The 16,642-nt window shown below is 32.4% G+C and overlaps 1 protein-coding gene across 4 annotated transcripts in view; it reads right to left on the bottom strand.

Moving 5' to 3' along the window:
• Positions 1-16,642, bottom strand: part of STXBP5L (syntaxin binding protein 5L) — a 346,905-nt gene that overhangs the window by 302,235 nt on the left and 28,028 nt on the right. For all 4 annotated transcript variants that reach the window (XM_045851924.1, XM_045851926.1, XM_045851925.1 and 1 more), the window contains exon 3: positions 7,639-7,736. In XM_045851924.1, coding sequence (XP_045707880.1) covers positions 7,639-7,736 — 98 coding nt within the window. The remainder of the gene's footprint in view (positions 1-7,638; positions 7,737-16,642) is intronic.

The following is a 16,642-nucleotide window of genomic DNA, read 5'->3' as shown; positions in this document are numbered from 1 at the left end:
GTTCATTACCACTAAATTTGCCATTACAAGAAATGGTAAAGGAAGTTCTTCATACTGAAATGGAAGGATGCTATGTAATGACATAAACACATAATATTGGGTCAGCCAATTTTGGTGACTCAAAAATTTTGTATGGTGTTTTCCATAAAATAAAAAACACATTTTTCATTTTCACCAATATTGATTTGGATATTTTGAGTATGTTGGCTATCTCTTGTGTGGTACAATGTTGATTGCTCTCAATTAATATCTCAATTTGATCACTATTAACTTCAACTGGTCTACACGACTGTGGAATATCATCCAGTGAGAAATCTCCAGCACAAAACTTCACATACCACTTTTGACACATTCGATCAGTCACACCATAAACAGCACAAATCTTTGCTTGCATTCCAGTAGCATTTTTACCTTTCTTGAAATAAAAAAGCATAATATGCTGAAAATGTTGCTTATTTTCTTCCATTTTCAATATTAAAATGGCTACACAAAAATTCACCAATTTTGATAAGTTTTTAAAAAATACACAATGATATGACAGCTGTCACAATACAATCTAATAAAATTGTTTGAATTAAGTCAAAGACAGCTAAGTGCAACTAGAGCCATCTTACAGGAAAAAACCAAATGAACATTTTGGCCAAGCCAATAATATAAAACTCACTGGTAAGAGTAAATACATAGTTGAATTCAGAATATCCTAATATTATAATGGTGGTATATAAATTACTTTTACCTCTATTATAAGTAAAAAGTAAAGATAATATTAAAAACAACCACACCAACAATAATTTGTTAATGGAGGTACAATAAAAAAACATGTAAAGTGTAACAAAAATACCATACAATGTTGGAGGAGGAAAAGTGAAAGTGTTGTTTTTGTGTGATTGAAAGTAAGTTGTCAGTAACTTAAACTAGACTGTTATGTCTATAAGAAGTTTTATATAAGCCTTGTGGTAACCGTGAAAAAAAAATCAACAGTAGTTAAATAAAAGAGAAAGAGAAAGCAATTAAATCACACAAACAACAAATAGAAAACATAAATCACAAATGACAATAAGAGAAAAAGAAAGGAACAAAGAAACTAAAAACTTTCAGATAACAAAGAAGTGGCAATAGTAAGTACTGGATTGGCTAAAAAGTCCATTTAGTTTTTTCTGTAAAGTAAAAGATATTTTTCTTTTTTACCAATAACCTTATTGATTTGGATATTTTGAGTATGTCAGCTATCTCCTGTGTGATAGAACATTGATTGTTCTCAATTAATGAGTCAATTTGAATTCTACTACCTGACCATGGAGCATCATCTAGCAAGAAATCTCCAGCACAAAACTTTGCAAAACACTTTTGACACATTGACACAAACCATTTTTGATACACCAGTCACAGCACCTTCTCCACACATTGCAGAAATCTTTTCTTGCTTTTTGGTTGCATTTTACCTTTCTTAAAATAATAAAGCATAATATGCCAAAATGTTGTGTATTTTCTTCCAATATTAAAATGGCTACACAAAAATCCACCAATTTTGATGCTTTTTTAAATGCACACTGATATGACAGCTGTCACAATACAATCTAACAAAATTGTTTTGAATGAAGTTAAAGACAACTAAGTGCTACTAAAGCCATCTTATGAAAAAAATGAAATTTTTGGCCAATCCAATATTTACCTATCAATAATTACAAATATAAATGGATTAATGCTACAATCAAAAGATAGAAAGTAGCTGAATGGATTTAAGAAAAATGATTCAACAATATGTTATCTGTAATAGACTCATTTTAGCTTTACAAACACATGCAGGCTGAAAGTGGAGAGATGGAAAAAGATACTTTATGAAAATGGTAACCCAAACAGAACAGGCATACCTATATTTTTCTTAGATAAAATAGGTTTTCAGTAAAATCAGTCACAAGAGAAAAAAGGTCATGACAGAGAAAGGGGTCAATTCATCAAGAGGATATAACAATTATACATATATATTCACCCAACATTGGAAAACATAAATGTTTAAAGTAAATATTAACAGAACTGGAGGGAGAAATAAACAGCATACAATAATAGTAGGAGACTTAAATATCCAACTTTTAACACTGGAGAAATCATCCTTACAGAATTAATAAGGAATGAGTGAATCAATTATAAATAACACTATGCGTCAAATAGAGCTAACAGATATATACAGAACATTCCATCCAACGGTGCCAGTGATATACTTTCTTCTTAAATGCACATAAAAATTTTCCAGGATATGTCATATGTTTGGATACATGTGAGGCTAAATAAATAAATAAATAAATAAATAAACAAACCATATCTTGTATCTTTTCTGACCACAGTGATATTAATCTAGAAATCAATAACCAGAAGAAAGTGAAAAATTTACATATATGCAAAAATTAAACAATACAATCCTGAACAACCTATGAGTCAAATAAGAAAGCAAAAGGGAAACCATAAAGCATTTTCAAACAAATGAAAAGGGAAATAAAACATACCAAAACATAGAATTCAGGAAAACAGTTCTAAGAAGTAAGTTTATAGTGATAAATGTCTACATTAAGAAAAAGAAATATCTCAAATAAACAATCTAACTTTACATTTCAAGAAATTAGAAAAAGAAAAAACTAAGCTCAAAGTTAGCAGAAGAAAGAAAATAATAAATACCAGAGTGGAAATAAATAAATAAAGACTAGAAAGAGAAAAAAACAAAACTAAGAGCTGTGTTTTTTGAAAGAATACACAAAACTGACAAACCTTTAGCTAGACTAACCAAGAAAAAAGGGAGAGGACTCAAATAAACTCATAAACAACAAAATGAAGAAGCAACCTATGTAATGGGAAAAATGTTTGCAAGCCATCTATCACATAAGAGGTTAATATGAAAATATCTAGGAAACATACAACTCTGTAAGGAAAAAATAGGCAGAGGATCTGAGTGAACATTTTTATAAGAAAACACACAAATGGCCAGTGATACATAAAAAGAAGCTCAACATCACTGAGCAACAGAAAAATGCAAATCTATACCTCATATCTGGTATAATGGCTGTCATTAAAAGGACAAGAAAAAACAAATGTTGCTGAGGATGTGGAGAAAAGGGAACCTTCGTATTGTTTGTAGGATTGCAAATTGGGATAGCAAGTATGGGAAACAGTATAGAAGTTCCTCAAAAGATGAAATTGAGAGCTACCATATGATCCAGCAATTCCACTTCTGGGCATGAATTCTAGAAAATGAAACCACTCTCTTAAAGAGAAACATGCACCCCCATATCTACTGCAGCATTATTTACAATGGCCAAGATATGAAAACAACTAAAGTGTCCACTGATGAACTAATGGATACAGAAAATGTGATACACACACACACACACACAGTGGAATCTTACTCAGCCATAAAAAAGAAAGATATTGTGCCATTTGTGACAACATGGATGGACATTGAAGGCATTATCCTGAGTGAAATGTCAGATAGAGAAATACAGATATTATATTGCCTCACAAGTGTTGAATCTACAAAAAACAAATAAACACGCAAAAATACCAAAATGACAGATACAGAGTACAGATGGGTGGTTGCCAGAATTAAGTTTGAGAGGTGGGCCAAATCAGTAAAGGTCGTCAAAAGGTGCAAACTTCCAGTTATAAAATAAATAAGACCTGGGGATGTAATGCACAGCATACTAATTATAGTTAATAATACTGCATTGTATATTTGAAAGTTGCTAAGATAGTAGACAACAAAGAAAAAAATTTGTAACTATGTGTGGTGATGTCTGTTAACTAGACTTATTGTGGTGATCACAGTATCCACAAATATCAAATCATTATGTGGCATACCTGAAATGAACATATTATATGTCAATTATACCTCAAAAAAACAAAAATGATCCAACAATATGTTGTCTATAATATACTTACTTCATATACAATGACATAAGTTTAATGTAAATGAATTAAAGTAGATATACCATGCAAACATTAATTTTTAAAAAAGAAGGAGTGGCTAGATTAATATCAAATAAAGTTGATTTCAGAGCAAAGAAAATAACTAGAGACAAATAAAGACATTGTATGTCTATAATGATGATAGAGGGATCAATCCACTATGAAGACATAACAATTCTACTTATGTTCACAACAAACAACAGAACCCAAAAAAACTGAAAGCAAAAACTAATAGAGCCAGAAAGAAAAATAAATATATACAGAAACAGATTTGGAGAACCAAATTTACTCCACTCTCAGGATTTGATAGAATTAACAGACAGAAAATTAGCAAAGATATAGAACTGACCAACATAATCAACCAACAATCTAGTAAAAGAATATAGAACATTCTACTCAATATGAAATGAATGGATGTTTTTCCAGAGTCCACAGAGTATTCACCAAGACAGACCATATCCTAGGCCACAAAACAAACCTTAACAAATTTTAAAAAACTGAAACTATACAAGAGTGTTTTCAGACCACAATAAAATCAAACTGGAAATCAATAACAAAAGACAACAAGAAAATGTCCAAACACCAATTAAAGCACTTCTAAGAAATTCATGGTTCAAAAAAGAAGTCTTGAAGACAATTTTAAACCTACATGTAACTGAGTGGAAACGAAAACACACATATTAAAATTTGTAGTATATACTGAAGCAGTGCTGAGAGGAGAATTAATAACACTAAGTGCATACCTTTGAAAGAGAAAGGATATCAAATCAATAATCTAAGTTCCTACCTCAAGAAACTAGAAAAAAGAGCAAAATAAGCATAGAGACAAGCAAAGTAAGAAAATAAAGTCACCCTGAAACTAATACAATGCTGTATGTTAATATAACTCAATTTTTTAAAAAAGATAAGCCAGAAAAATACTGAAAACAAGAAAATAGAGAAAATCAATTACAGAAATGCTGGCTCCTCAAAAACAAATCAATAAAATTTATAAATCACTAGTAAGAATAACTACAAACCACCAAAATTCAAGTAACTCAAGACAGAAAACCAAAATAGCCTTATAACTATTAAATAAGTTGACTTTGTAATATAAAATCTCTCCCAAAATAATCACCAGGCCCAGGAACTTTAACTACAGAACTCTACCAAACACTTAAAGAATAACACCAATTTTATTTTGGAAAACAGAAAAGGAGGTAATGCTTCTCAATTCACTTTCTGAGGCTGGTATTACCCCAATATCAAAATTAGATGAAGGCAATACCAATAAAAAGTTAACTCAAAATGAAACCTGTATTCAAATATAAAACATAAAACTATAAAATTTTAAGAAAAAAATTAAATAATGAACATCCATGGTTAGTAAAAGAGCTTTAAGAGGTGATACCAAAAGCACATCTATACAGGAAAAACTGAAAAACTGGTCTCAGAAAGATCCTGTTATAAGGAACAGGGGAGGGAATTTCAGGGGAAAAGGAAAAGGGTTTACAGGAACAAGTATAAAAGACACATGGACAAAGACTGGGGGGAGTGGAAATGGGAGGGAGGTAGAAGGGCTGGGATGGGAGTAAAAGACAGAAAACTATTGAACAACAATTAAAATAAAAATTTTAAAAAAGGGTGAAAAGACAATTTAAGGATTGGAAAAAAATAACCACAAACCAGATAACTGACAAAGGACTAGTATCTAGAATAGAGGGTAGAGCAAAAGTAGGTTTGCAGTTGTTCATATGAAAAGAATATAATAATAATAATAAATAATAATACAAGAATAAAATGTGTTTCACTTGCTCACAACTGTAAACCTACTTTCCCCCACCCTATATATTGGATTGGTCAAAAAGTTCATGTGTTTTTTTCCATTAAATAAAAGATGCATTTTTTTCATTTTCATCAGTAACTTTATTGATTTGGATATTTTGAGCATGTCAGCTATCTCCTGCATGGTAGAGTGTTGATTTTTCTCAATGTCTCAATTTGATTGCTATCAACTTCAACTGGTCTACGCAACCGTGAAGCATAATACAGCAAAAAAATCTTCAGCATGAAACTTCACAAGCCACTTTTGACATGTTGGATCAGTCACAGCATCTTCTCCATACACTGCACAAATCCTTTTTGTGTGTTTCAGTTGCATTTTTACCTTTCTAAAAATAATAAAACATAATATGCCAAAAATGTTCCTTATTTTCTTCCATCTTCAAAATTTAAATGGCTACACAAAAATTCACCAGTTCTGATAAGTTTTGTTTAAATGCATGCTAATATGACAGTTGTCACAATACAATCTAACAAAATTGTTTGGATGAAGTTAAAGACAACTTAGCACTACCAGAGCCATCTTATGAAAAAAAAAACAAATGAACAATTCAGCCAACCCAATATTAGAATAGCATAATAAAATATCGCTATAAAATTATCAGTTTGATTAAAATAAAAAATAATAACAAAAATGTAGCGAATGATGTAGGGATATAGGATCACTCAAACACTGATGGTGGGAATGTAAAATGTTGCAACCACTCCGGAAAATAGTTTGGCATCATCTCATAAAACTAAATATGCTGTTACCATACAACCCCCAACTGACCTTCTGGGCATTTATAACAAAGAAAATGAAAACTTACGTTCACACAAAAACAGGCACACAAATGCTCATAGCTGCTTTAATCATAATAGCCAAGAAACTGGAAAGCAGATGTCCTTCAAGAAGTGAATGGTTAAACAAACTGTGATATATCCATACCCTGGAATATTACTCAACAATAAAAATATGAAATATTGATATATACAACAATTTGGATGAGTCTTCAGATAATTATACTGAGTGAACAAAGCCAATCCCAAATGTTACATATAGTATGATTCCATTGTAAGAGTGGTAAAATTATTAAAATAAACAACAAATTAGTGATTGTCAGGAGTTATGTGTGGGGATGGGAGAAACAGAGGGATAGGGTATAACGATAAAAAGCAACATGAGGAATCATTGTGATGACAGAAATGTTCTGTACCTTGAGTGTATCAATATCAATAACCTTGTGAAACCTTATAGTTTTATAAGATGTTGTAAATTGGGCAAAGAGTACATAGGATTTCTCTGTTTTAGTTCTTACAGCTACAATTATATCTGTAACTATCTCAAAATGAAAAGTTTAATTTAAAAAAATGGGATGACACTAAAGCAAAATTTGGGAAGAATTTTATAGTACTACAAGCATATTAAAGAAAAGAAGAAAGATAAATCAATTATCTCAGTTTCCATCTTAAGAAACCAGAAAAAGGTAAAATTAAACCCAAAATTGTGCAAAATAAGGAAATAAAAAAAGATCAAAGTGAAATCAACAAAACAGAATATAGCAAAATAGTACAGGAAAGCGATGAGACCAAAAGTTGGTTCTTTTGAAAACCAATACAGCTGATAAGCTTCTAGCCACATTGATCAGGATAAAAGAGAATACACAGATTACCAGTATTAGGAATTAAAGAAAGGAAAGCAATACTTATCTCACAGACATTACAAATATGCCAATAAATTTGACAATGAGGGTTTTCACAATCATTACTCGCATCTAAAGAAACAATAAACTTTATTTGGTCACTAATATATTCACTCACCTGAGTATTTGAAAATGTAATTGCTACTAATATAGCAAATAATGAATTAAAAATTAAGGATACATTCTTATAGCACCTGTTCTTGTTCCAATAGCCAAGATTTTCTGAACTGGATCAAAGGCTAATGCTGTGGGTTGATAAGGAAAACCATGCCGTACTGTCTGAAAGAGAGCAAATGGTAAAATAGTTATCAGGAAAGTTAAAATTAAAATCACAAAATACCACTATCCAACCACTAGAATGACTAAAATAATTTTTTATTTGTTTAAAAAGGAAAAAAAACTACCAAATGTTGGTAGGAGTATAAAATAACACAGTCACTTTGGAAAAATGTCTTGCAGCTTCTTGTAAAACTAAATAAATGCTTGACCTATGACCTAGAAATTCCACTCATGTGTGTATGTACCCAAGAAAATAAAGACCATATGTCCAACATAATAATTTGTATACATATAGCCCTAACAACATTATACACAGCAGCCCACATATCCAATAAGAAAATAAAAAAAGAACAGTGATATATGTATACAATGAAAAACTACTAAACAACCAAAAACTACTGACAGATGCAACAACAGGGACGACTCTCAAAAACATTATGCTAAGTAAAAGAAGCAATATGCAAAAGAGTGTATAATTACATTTGTATTAAATTCTGAACAAACAAAATTAAAAATGATGAAAAAGATCAGATCAGTGGTGGACCTGAGCAGAACTGAATGGAAAGGGGTTTGAAGAAACTTTATTGAGTGAAGGTAATATTCTGTATCTGGGTAGGGGTTTGGATTACACAAATGTATACATTAGTCAAAGTTCATCCAATGGTTCAATAAAATTTGTGATTTCTCTATGAAATTATATTGCAAAAAACATAAAAAAACACTATAAACAAATATTGAACTCTCAGTTCATGATACACATATTGAACTTTTAAGAGGTAAAGTGTACTGACATCTGCAACTTATTTTAAAAATGCATAAAAAAAGTTATATGAATAGATGGATGGATAGGTGGGAACTGGAGAGCATTATGCTAAGTGAAATAAGCCAGGCAGTGAATGACAAGTACCATATGATCTCACCTATAAGTAGAACCTAATCAACAAAACAAACAAGCAAGGAGGACTTTAATTCAATATAAAATATGCTCTAACTTTTCAAATAGAGGACCACATAGGTAAAAATAAAAAATAGATTGTATATATTTTTCAACCAGATATTTAATGATCCAAGAACTATTTTAATGGAAATACTTTCATAAAAAATTATATTTGTAAATTACAATGTAAATAGATAAAAAGAAAGATCAACTACAGCATGTAGTTCATCTAAAACTCTTATTTCCCAGAGAAAACACTATAAGGAGTTCATTGCATAACTTCCTCATTTTCTTTTGAAGTATGTAAGAGCCCATATGCATATGCATATTATATAGTATATAGCCAGATCTATAATCATTTTTTCCACTCAACAGTATAACATGGAAACAGTTTCACAAAAAAGTGTGTAAATATACTCCAAATGATTTGAAGTTGCAGAGCTTATTAGTATGAAAGCACCATGACATCTTAACCAACCAATTACTGTTCTATAATCTCTAAAGAGTTGTCAACTAAACTGATGAAACAAACAAACAACAAAAGACAGAACCCATTTTCTAGTCATGTTTCCCACTTGATTCCAAACCATCTTCCTTATTTAGGCTTATAAACATAACATTGTCAAGAGAAGCCTTAATCTTCCAGCAGAGCAATGTGGATAACAAAATCAGAATATAAATCCTCTCCAAAAAAACAAGAGATGGGAATACTCCCCAACTCATTCTACGAAGCTAGTATTACTCTGATACTAGAAACTGACAAAGACATCCATAAAAACAGAAAACTAAAGACCACTAATTCTTATTAATAGAGATACAAAAATCTTCAATGAAATACTTGCAAACTGATCCCAGCAACAAATAAAAGGACACATGACACGTCTTGCTGGGATTTATCTCGGAAATGCAAGGCAGGTTTAAGATTTAAGAAGTTTCTTAATATTATGTACTATATCAAAAGAATATAGGGCAAAAATCACATGACTTATTTCAGTAGATGCAGAATTTCAGAAAATCCAACACCCATTTATGTTAAAAAGCACTGGAAAGTGAAATTGTATAGAACTTCCTCAATCTGATAAATGACATTAATGAAAAATCTACACCTAACATCATACTAATTAGCCAAAAAAATAATTCTTTCCTTCTAAGATCAGGAATGAGACAAGTAAGCTCTTACTACAGCAGGACAATTAGATGAAAAATAAATAAATGAAAGACACCCAGATTAGAAAGGATAAAACAGCTGTACTTTACAGACTGCTGCTATCTGCTATGAATGTAATCTTTAGTCTCTAAGGAATCTATAATCCTGATTAGTTGTTTTGCTTAATAATGTGTTCCCAAGTAATAATACTTAAATTGACATACCATTTTCAGAAAAATGTAAGTACATATGTGCTTCCTTTATTCCTAAAGCCAGAAGATTATTAGTACTTTTCTTTCTCTCTCAGATGAAAGAAAGAAAACAAAATTTAAAGGTGTGTCTCTCTGTTGGATTTAGGTATAATTTGACTATCTAACCTCATTTAATTTCACACAAAGATAGTTTTCTATCAGGATATGTATTGCCATTCATTAAGTTAACAAAGTAAAAGATAAAACCTCCTGACTGTACCAAAAGGATCTGGAAAGTAATTTGATAAAATTCAGGAGTCAGTCCAAGAAAACATTTTATATAGAAAGGAAAACCCACTCTAGATCAAATGAACTTAACTGATAATATACAGAACCTTTCAACCCAAAGAAGCAACACATACATTCTTTTCAAACACACGTGGAACATTTTCAAACTTAGATCACATGGCAGGACACAAAACAAGCCTCAAATATTTCAAGAAAACTGAAATCCTATCAAGCATCTTCTTGGATCACAATGGCTTGAAACTAGAAACCAACCTCAAGGAAAAAAACTCAAACACATTAAACTACATGGAGACTGAATATCAGGTTATTAAATCATGAATGGGTTAATAATGAGAGCAAGGAAGAAATAAAAAATATCTGGAAACAAATGAAAATGAACACCCAACAATCCAAAACCTATGAGACACAGCAAAGGCAGTACTGAGAGGAGAGTTCATAGCTATGCAGGCCTACCTAAAGAAGATAGAAAAATCTCAAATAAACAACCTAACCCTAAATCTAGAACAACTAGGGGAACAACAACAAACAAAGCCCAGAGCAAGTAGGAGGAAGGAAATAATCAAGACCAGAGCAGAATTAAATAACAATTAAACTAAAAACATTTCAAAAGAAGAGCCCTGGCTGATGTGGCTCAGTGGATTGAGCACCAGACTGTGAAACAAAGAATTGATGCTTCAATTCCCAATCAGGGCATATGCCTGGGTTGTGGGCCAGGTCCCCAGTAGGGGGCACATGGGAGACAACTACACATTGATACTTCTCTCTCTTTCTCTCTTCCTTCACCTCTATCTAAAAATAAATAAAATCTTTAAAAAAATTTAATGAATCCAGGAGCTGGTTCTATAAAAAGATAAACAAAATTGATAACCCTTTAACAACACTCATCAAGACAAAGAGATCACCCAAATACACAAAATTAGAAACAAAAGAAATTAAAACCGATACCACAGAAATACAAAGTATTTTAAGAAATTACTAAGAACAACTATATAGCAAGAAATTGGACAATGAGGTGAAATGGCCAAATTTCTAAGAACATACAATCTTCCAAAACTGAATCAAGAAGCAGAAAGCCTGAGTAGACTAATAACTACTGGTGAACTTGACACAGTAATAGAAAAACTCCTAGCACACAAAAGCCCTGGACAGGATGGCTTCACAGGCGAATTTTAGCAAACATTTAAAGAAGAACTAACTCCTACCCTTCTCAAACTATTCCAAAAAACTCAAGAAGAGGGAAGACTCCCAAACTAGGCCAGTGTTATCCTAGTTCCAAAACCAGGTAAAGACACAACTAAGAAAGAAAACTACAGGCCAATATATCTGATGAACAGAGATGGTAAAATCTTCAACAAAATATTGGCAATCCAGATCCAGCAATGCATTAAAAAGATCATACACCATGATCAATTGAGATTCATTCCAGGAATGCAAGGATGGTAAAACATTCACAAATCAATAAAAGCAATACACCACACAAACAAAACAAAAGCAAAAATCACATGATCATATCAACAGATGCTGAATGAGCATTTGATAAAATCCAGCTCCCATCTATAATAAACACTAAGCAAAGTGGGAATACAGGTAACATACCTCAACATAATAAAAGACATATACAAGAAACTTACATCCAAAACCATCCTCAGTGGACAAAAACTAAAACCTTTCCCCTTAAGATCAGAAACGAGACAAGGGTGTTCGCTTTCACCACTCCTTTTTCCCTTTTTTAAAAAAAAATTTTGTTAAAGTACAGTTGTCTCCATTTTCCCCACATCACTCCCCCCCCCATCCTAACCATCCCCACCTTCCACCCTCAATGCTACCCTCTTTGGTTTTGTCCACATGTCCTTTATACATGTTCCTTGACAACCCTTACCCCTTTCCCCCCAATTATCCCTTCCCACCACCCTCTGGTTACTGTCAGTTTGTTCTTAATTTCAATGCTTCTGATTACATTTTGCTTGCTTGTTTGTTTTGTTGATTAGGTTCCATTTATAGGTGAGATCATACGGTATTTGTCTTTCACCACCTGGCTTATTTCACTTAGCATAATGTTCTCCAGATCAATACAAGCTGTCACAAAGGGTAGGAGCTCCTTCTCTTCTTTCTGCTGCAGAGTATTCCATTGTGTAAATGTACCACTCTTATTCAACATCTTACTGGATAGTTCTAGCCACAGGGATTAGACAAAAAAAAAAGAAATAAAAGACATCTAAATTGAAAAGGATGAAATAAAACTGTCATTATTCACAGACAACATGACAGTGTACATAGAAAATGATATAGTCTCCACCAGAAAATTACTTAACCTAATAAGTGAATTCAGAAAAGTAGAGATATACAATGTCAATATTCAGAAATTGATGGCATTTCTACACACCAATAACGAACTATCAGAAAAAGAAGCTAAGGAAAAAATCCTATTGAGTACAGCAAACAACAAAATAAACTACCTAGGAATAAACCTAACCAAGGAGGTAAAAGACCTGTACTCAGGAACTACACAACACTCAAGAAAGATATTAAAGAAGATACAAATAAATGGGAGCATATACCATGTTCATGGTTTGGAAGAATAAACATCATTAAAGTGTCCACACTACTCAAAGCAATCTACAGATTCAATGCAATCCCTATTAAAATACCAATAGTATACTTCACAGATCTAGAACAAATATTTCAAAAATTTATATGGAACCAAAAAGACCCCAAATAGCCTCAGCAACCTTTTCAATTTTTTAATTGTTGTTTAATGACAGCTGTCCCAATTTTTCCCCCTGTTACTTTCCCCTGCCCTGCCCACCACACCCTTCACTCCCACAGTCAATCCCTACCCTAGTGTCTATGACCATGGGTCTTTTATAAATGTTTCTTGACTTGCTCCTTCACCTTCTTTCTCTTATCACCCTCCCCCACTACTCTGGTCACTGTCAGTTTGTTCTTTATTTCCATGTCTCTGGTTCATCTTGCTCATTTGTTTGTTTTGCTGATTAGGTCCACTTATAGGTGAGGTCATATGGTATATGTCTTTCACCAACTGGTTTATTTCACTTAACATAAAATATTCTCCAGTTCCATCCATGCTGTTGTGAAGGGAAGGAATTCCATCTTTGTTTCTATTTTGTAGTATTCTGTGTAAATGTACCACAGTTTTCTGATCCACTCATTTACTGATGGGCACTTAGGTTGTTTCCAGCACATGGCTATTGTAAATAATGCTGCTATGAACATTGGGGTGCACAGGTTCTTTTGAATTGGTGATTCATGATTCTTAGGGTATAATCCCAGCAGTGGAATTGCTGGGTCAAAAGGCAGTTCCATTTTTAGTTTTCTGAGGAAATTCCACACTGTTTTCCACAGTAGCTATACCAGTCTGCATTCACACCAACAGTGCACTAGGGTTCCCTTTCCTCCACATCCTCTCCAGCACTTGTTGTTTGTTGATTTGTTTATGATGGCCATTCTGATGGGTATGAAGTAGTATCTTATTTGTTTTGCTGATTAGTGGTTTTAATTTGCATCTCTCTGATGGCTAGTGATGTTGAGCATCCTTTCATATGTTTATGTCCCTCTGTATGTCCTCCTTGGAGGGGGAGAAAGGGGTAAATGGTGTACATATCAAGAAGCATAATTGGTAGGAACAAAATAGACAGGGGGAGTGTTAAGCATAGTATAGGAAACAAAAGAACTTATAGAACTTTGGGAGAAGCCAAAGAACTTACACACATAACCCAAGGACATCAACTAAGGTGGGGAATTGCTGGAGGGAAGGGCGGTACTGGGTGGAGGGGGCAAAGGGAAAAAAACTTGGACAATTGTAACAGCATAATCAATAAAATAGACTTCAAAAAAGAAGGACAAATTGGTAGTTACAAAATAGTTATAGGATGGAAAGTACAGCATAGGAAAGTCAGTAATATTGCAATAACTGTATAAAGTGCCAAATGGATGCTGGAAATATCAAGGGGATCACTTTGTAAAGTATAGGATTATCTAACTACTATGCTGTACACCTGAAACTAATACAAAATAATAATGAGCATAAACTGTAATTTAAAAAATTTAAAGTTCTTTTAAAAAAATAATTTTTCCCCTTCACTTGGCTCAGTGCTATGATTAAATAGGTTCTTTAAAGTTCATCAATATTTGTGCATATAAACAGTATTTCCTTCTTAAACTATTCTCTTATATTTTTAAGAAAGCTGAATGATTGTCACAAAATATTGTGTATGTGTGAAAATAAAATCCTTAGAATAATTATAAATGAACATATAATTATTTCTGTATTTGGAGTTCTTGTCTCAACTTTCCATAGTAATTAAAGCACATTTGAGACTGGAAAAAAAAAGTTCAATAGCTATCATTTTCACCCTTTCCCTCTGAGCACCTTTGTGATTACTATCAGCATATGCAATTTAATATTAACTATTGATAATTCTAAGATATTAAAACAGTATAAGAATCACATTTAGATAACATTTTAAATACATATAGTTGTTTTATTCAGGATATGATATAGATGTGAATATATCACTAAGTCTAATGTAAAAGTAGATTATTCTTTATTACCTAATTGTGTTTCTTCCTACCATATTATATCACAAATCACTTTAGGGCAAAGATTCTGTTGTTTAAAGCTTAAGAGCCTCATAGGCACTCAAAAAACTACTGACTTTTATCACAACAGTAACAGCATAATCAATGAAATAGATAAAATTACATTATCTAATAGATAATAGATTAACACATACAGTGAGTAATTATAATTCTATACTTTACACTATTAACATTACAAAAATTTAAGACTAATAATTGGGATAATCTATGTAATATGCTTTATAAATTGAGCACACTATGTAAACATAAGCTTACAGTATTAAACTAAACAGATAAGTGTCTTCAAAATATGAGGAAATTGCCCTGGTTGGTATGGCTCAATGGATTGAGCGTCAGCCTGTGAAACAAAAGGTTGCTGGTTCAATTCCTGGTCAGGGTACCCGCCTGGGTTGTGGGCCAGATCCCCAGTTGAGGTCAACTGATCAATATTTCTCTCTCACATCAATGTTTCTCTCCCTCTCTTTCTCCCTTCCTTCCCCTCTCTCTAAAAATAAATAAATAAGTAATTTTTTAAAAAATATGAGGAAATCAAGTTCAAATTATATTCATTTACCTTCTCTGATACCATCATTTCTCATACTATCATTTAAAACAACCTTCAAAAGACCACACTCTTCAAAAGACCACATAATATATAAGTAGACCAAATTTTCACTACTGAAAAGTACAGTAATATTGCAATAACATACAAATAGCACTGACAAGTAATATGAATACTAGCACACTAATAACATAAAGTAGTATACCTTAAAGAGTATCAATTTTATCATTCACCAAAGGATACAGAACTTAAGAACAAAAGAGTCTCTAAGGTGGACAGATTGTTCTCTCAAAAATACTTCTACCATTTTTTTATCCACCCCACACATTCATTTTCATATTCTTAGGTGATTTTATATTCTGACTTATATATTTTTCTCTCTACTCTAAGCCTTATTAACAACCTTATGTCTTCAATATCCTTGCTTTAATCTGTACTAAACCTCAACTACATCATTCTTCCCTCTCTTTCAATTCAACTGATCATCACCAGTTACTACCATCAGTCTCAAATCAACATAGCCTTATCATCATATACTACTAGACCTCTTCCAAGAACTCAAATTTAGCGTTTTATCAATTCATTCACAGTACATTTTCCTGTCGTAGCTTCCATTCCATTTTTAAAATATATTTTATTGATTATGCTATTACAGTTGTCCCAGTGTTTTCCTGTCCTTTGTTCCCCTCTGCCCTGTATCCTCCCTCCCACCATCATTCCCCCATCTTAGTTCATGTCCATGGGTCATAAGTACTTAGACAAGCTCTTTGGCTTCTCCATTTCCCATACTATTCTAAGCATCTCCCTGTTTATTTTGTACTTACCATTTATGATTTTTATTCCCTATACCTTTTCCCCTATTCTCCCCCTTCCTCTTCCCCATTGATAACCTTCCATGTGATCTCCATTTCTATGATCTGTACCTGTCCTAGTTTTTGCTTAGTTCATTTTTGTTTTTCTTTTTTCAGGTTCAGTTGTTAATAATTATGAGTTTGTTGTCATTTCACTGTTCATATTTTTTATCTTCTTTGTATTAGGTAAATTCCTTTAATATTTCATATAATAAGGGCTTGGTGATGAAGAATTCCTTTAACTTGACCTTATCTGGGAAGCACTTTATCTGCCCTTCCTTCTAAATGATAGATTTGCTGGATAGAGAAA

The sequence above is a fragment of the Phyllostomus hastatus genome, unplaced genomic scaffold (genome assembly GCF_019186645.2).
Source record: "Phyllostomus hastatus isolate PE091 unplaced genomic scaffold, TTU_PhHast_1.1 phas_contig_86, whole genome shotgun sequence".
NCBI lineage: Eukaryota > Metazoa > Chordata > Mammalia > Chiroptera > Phyllostomidae > Phyllostomus > Phyllostomus hastatus.
Note: the sequence above shows the minus strand (reverse complement) of the source record. Positions and strands in the feature narration are given on the sequence as shown.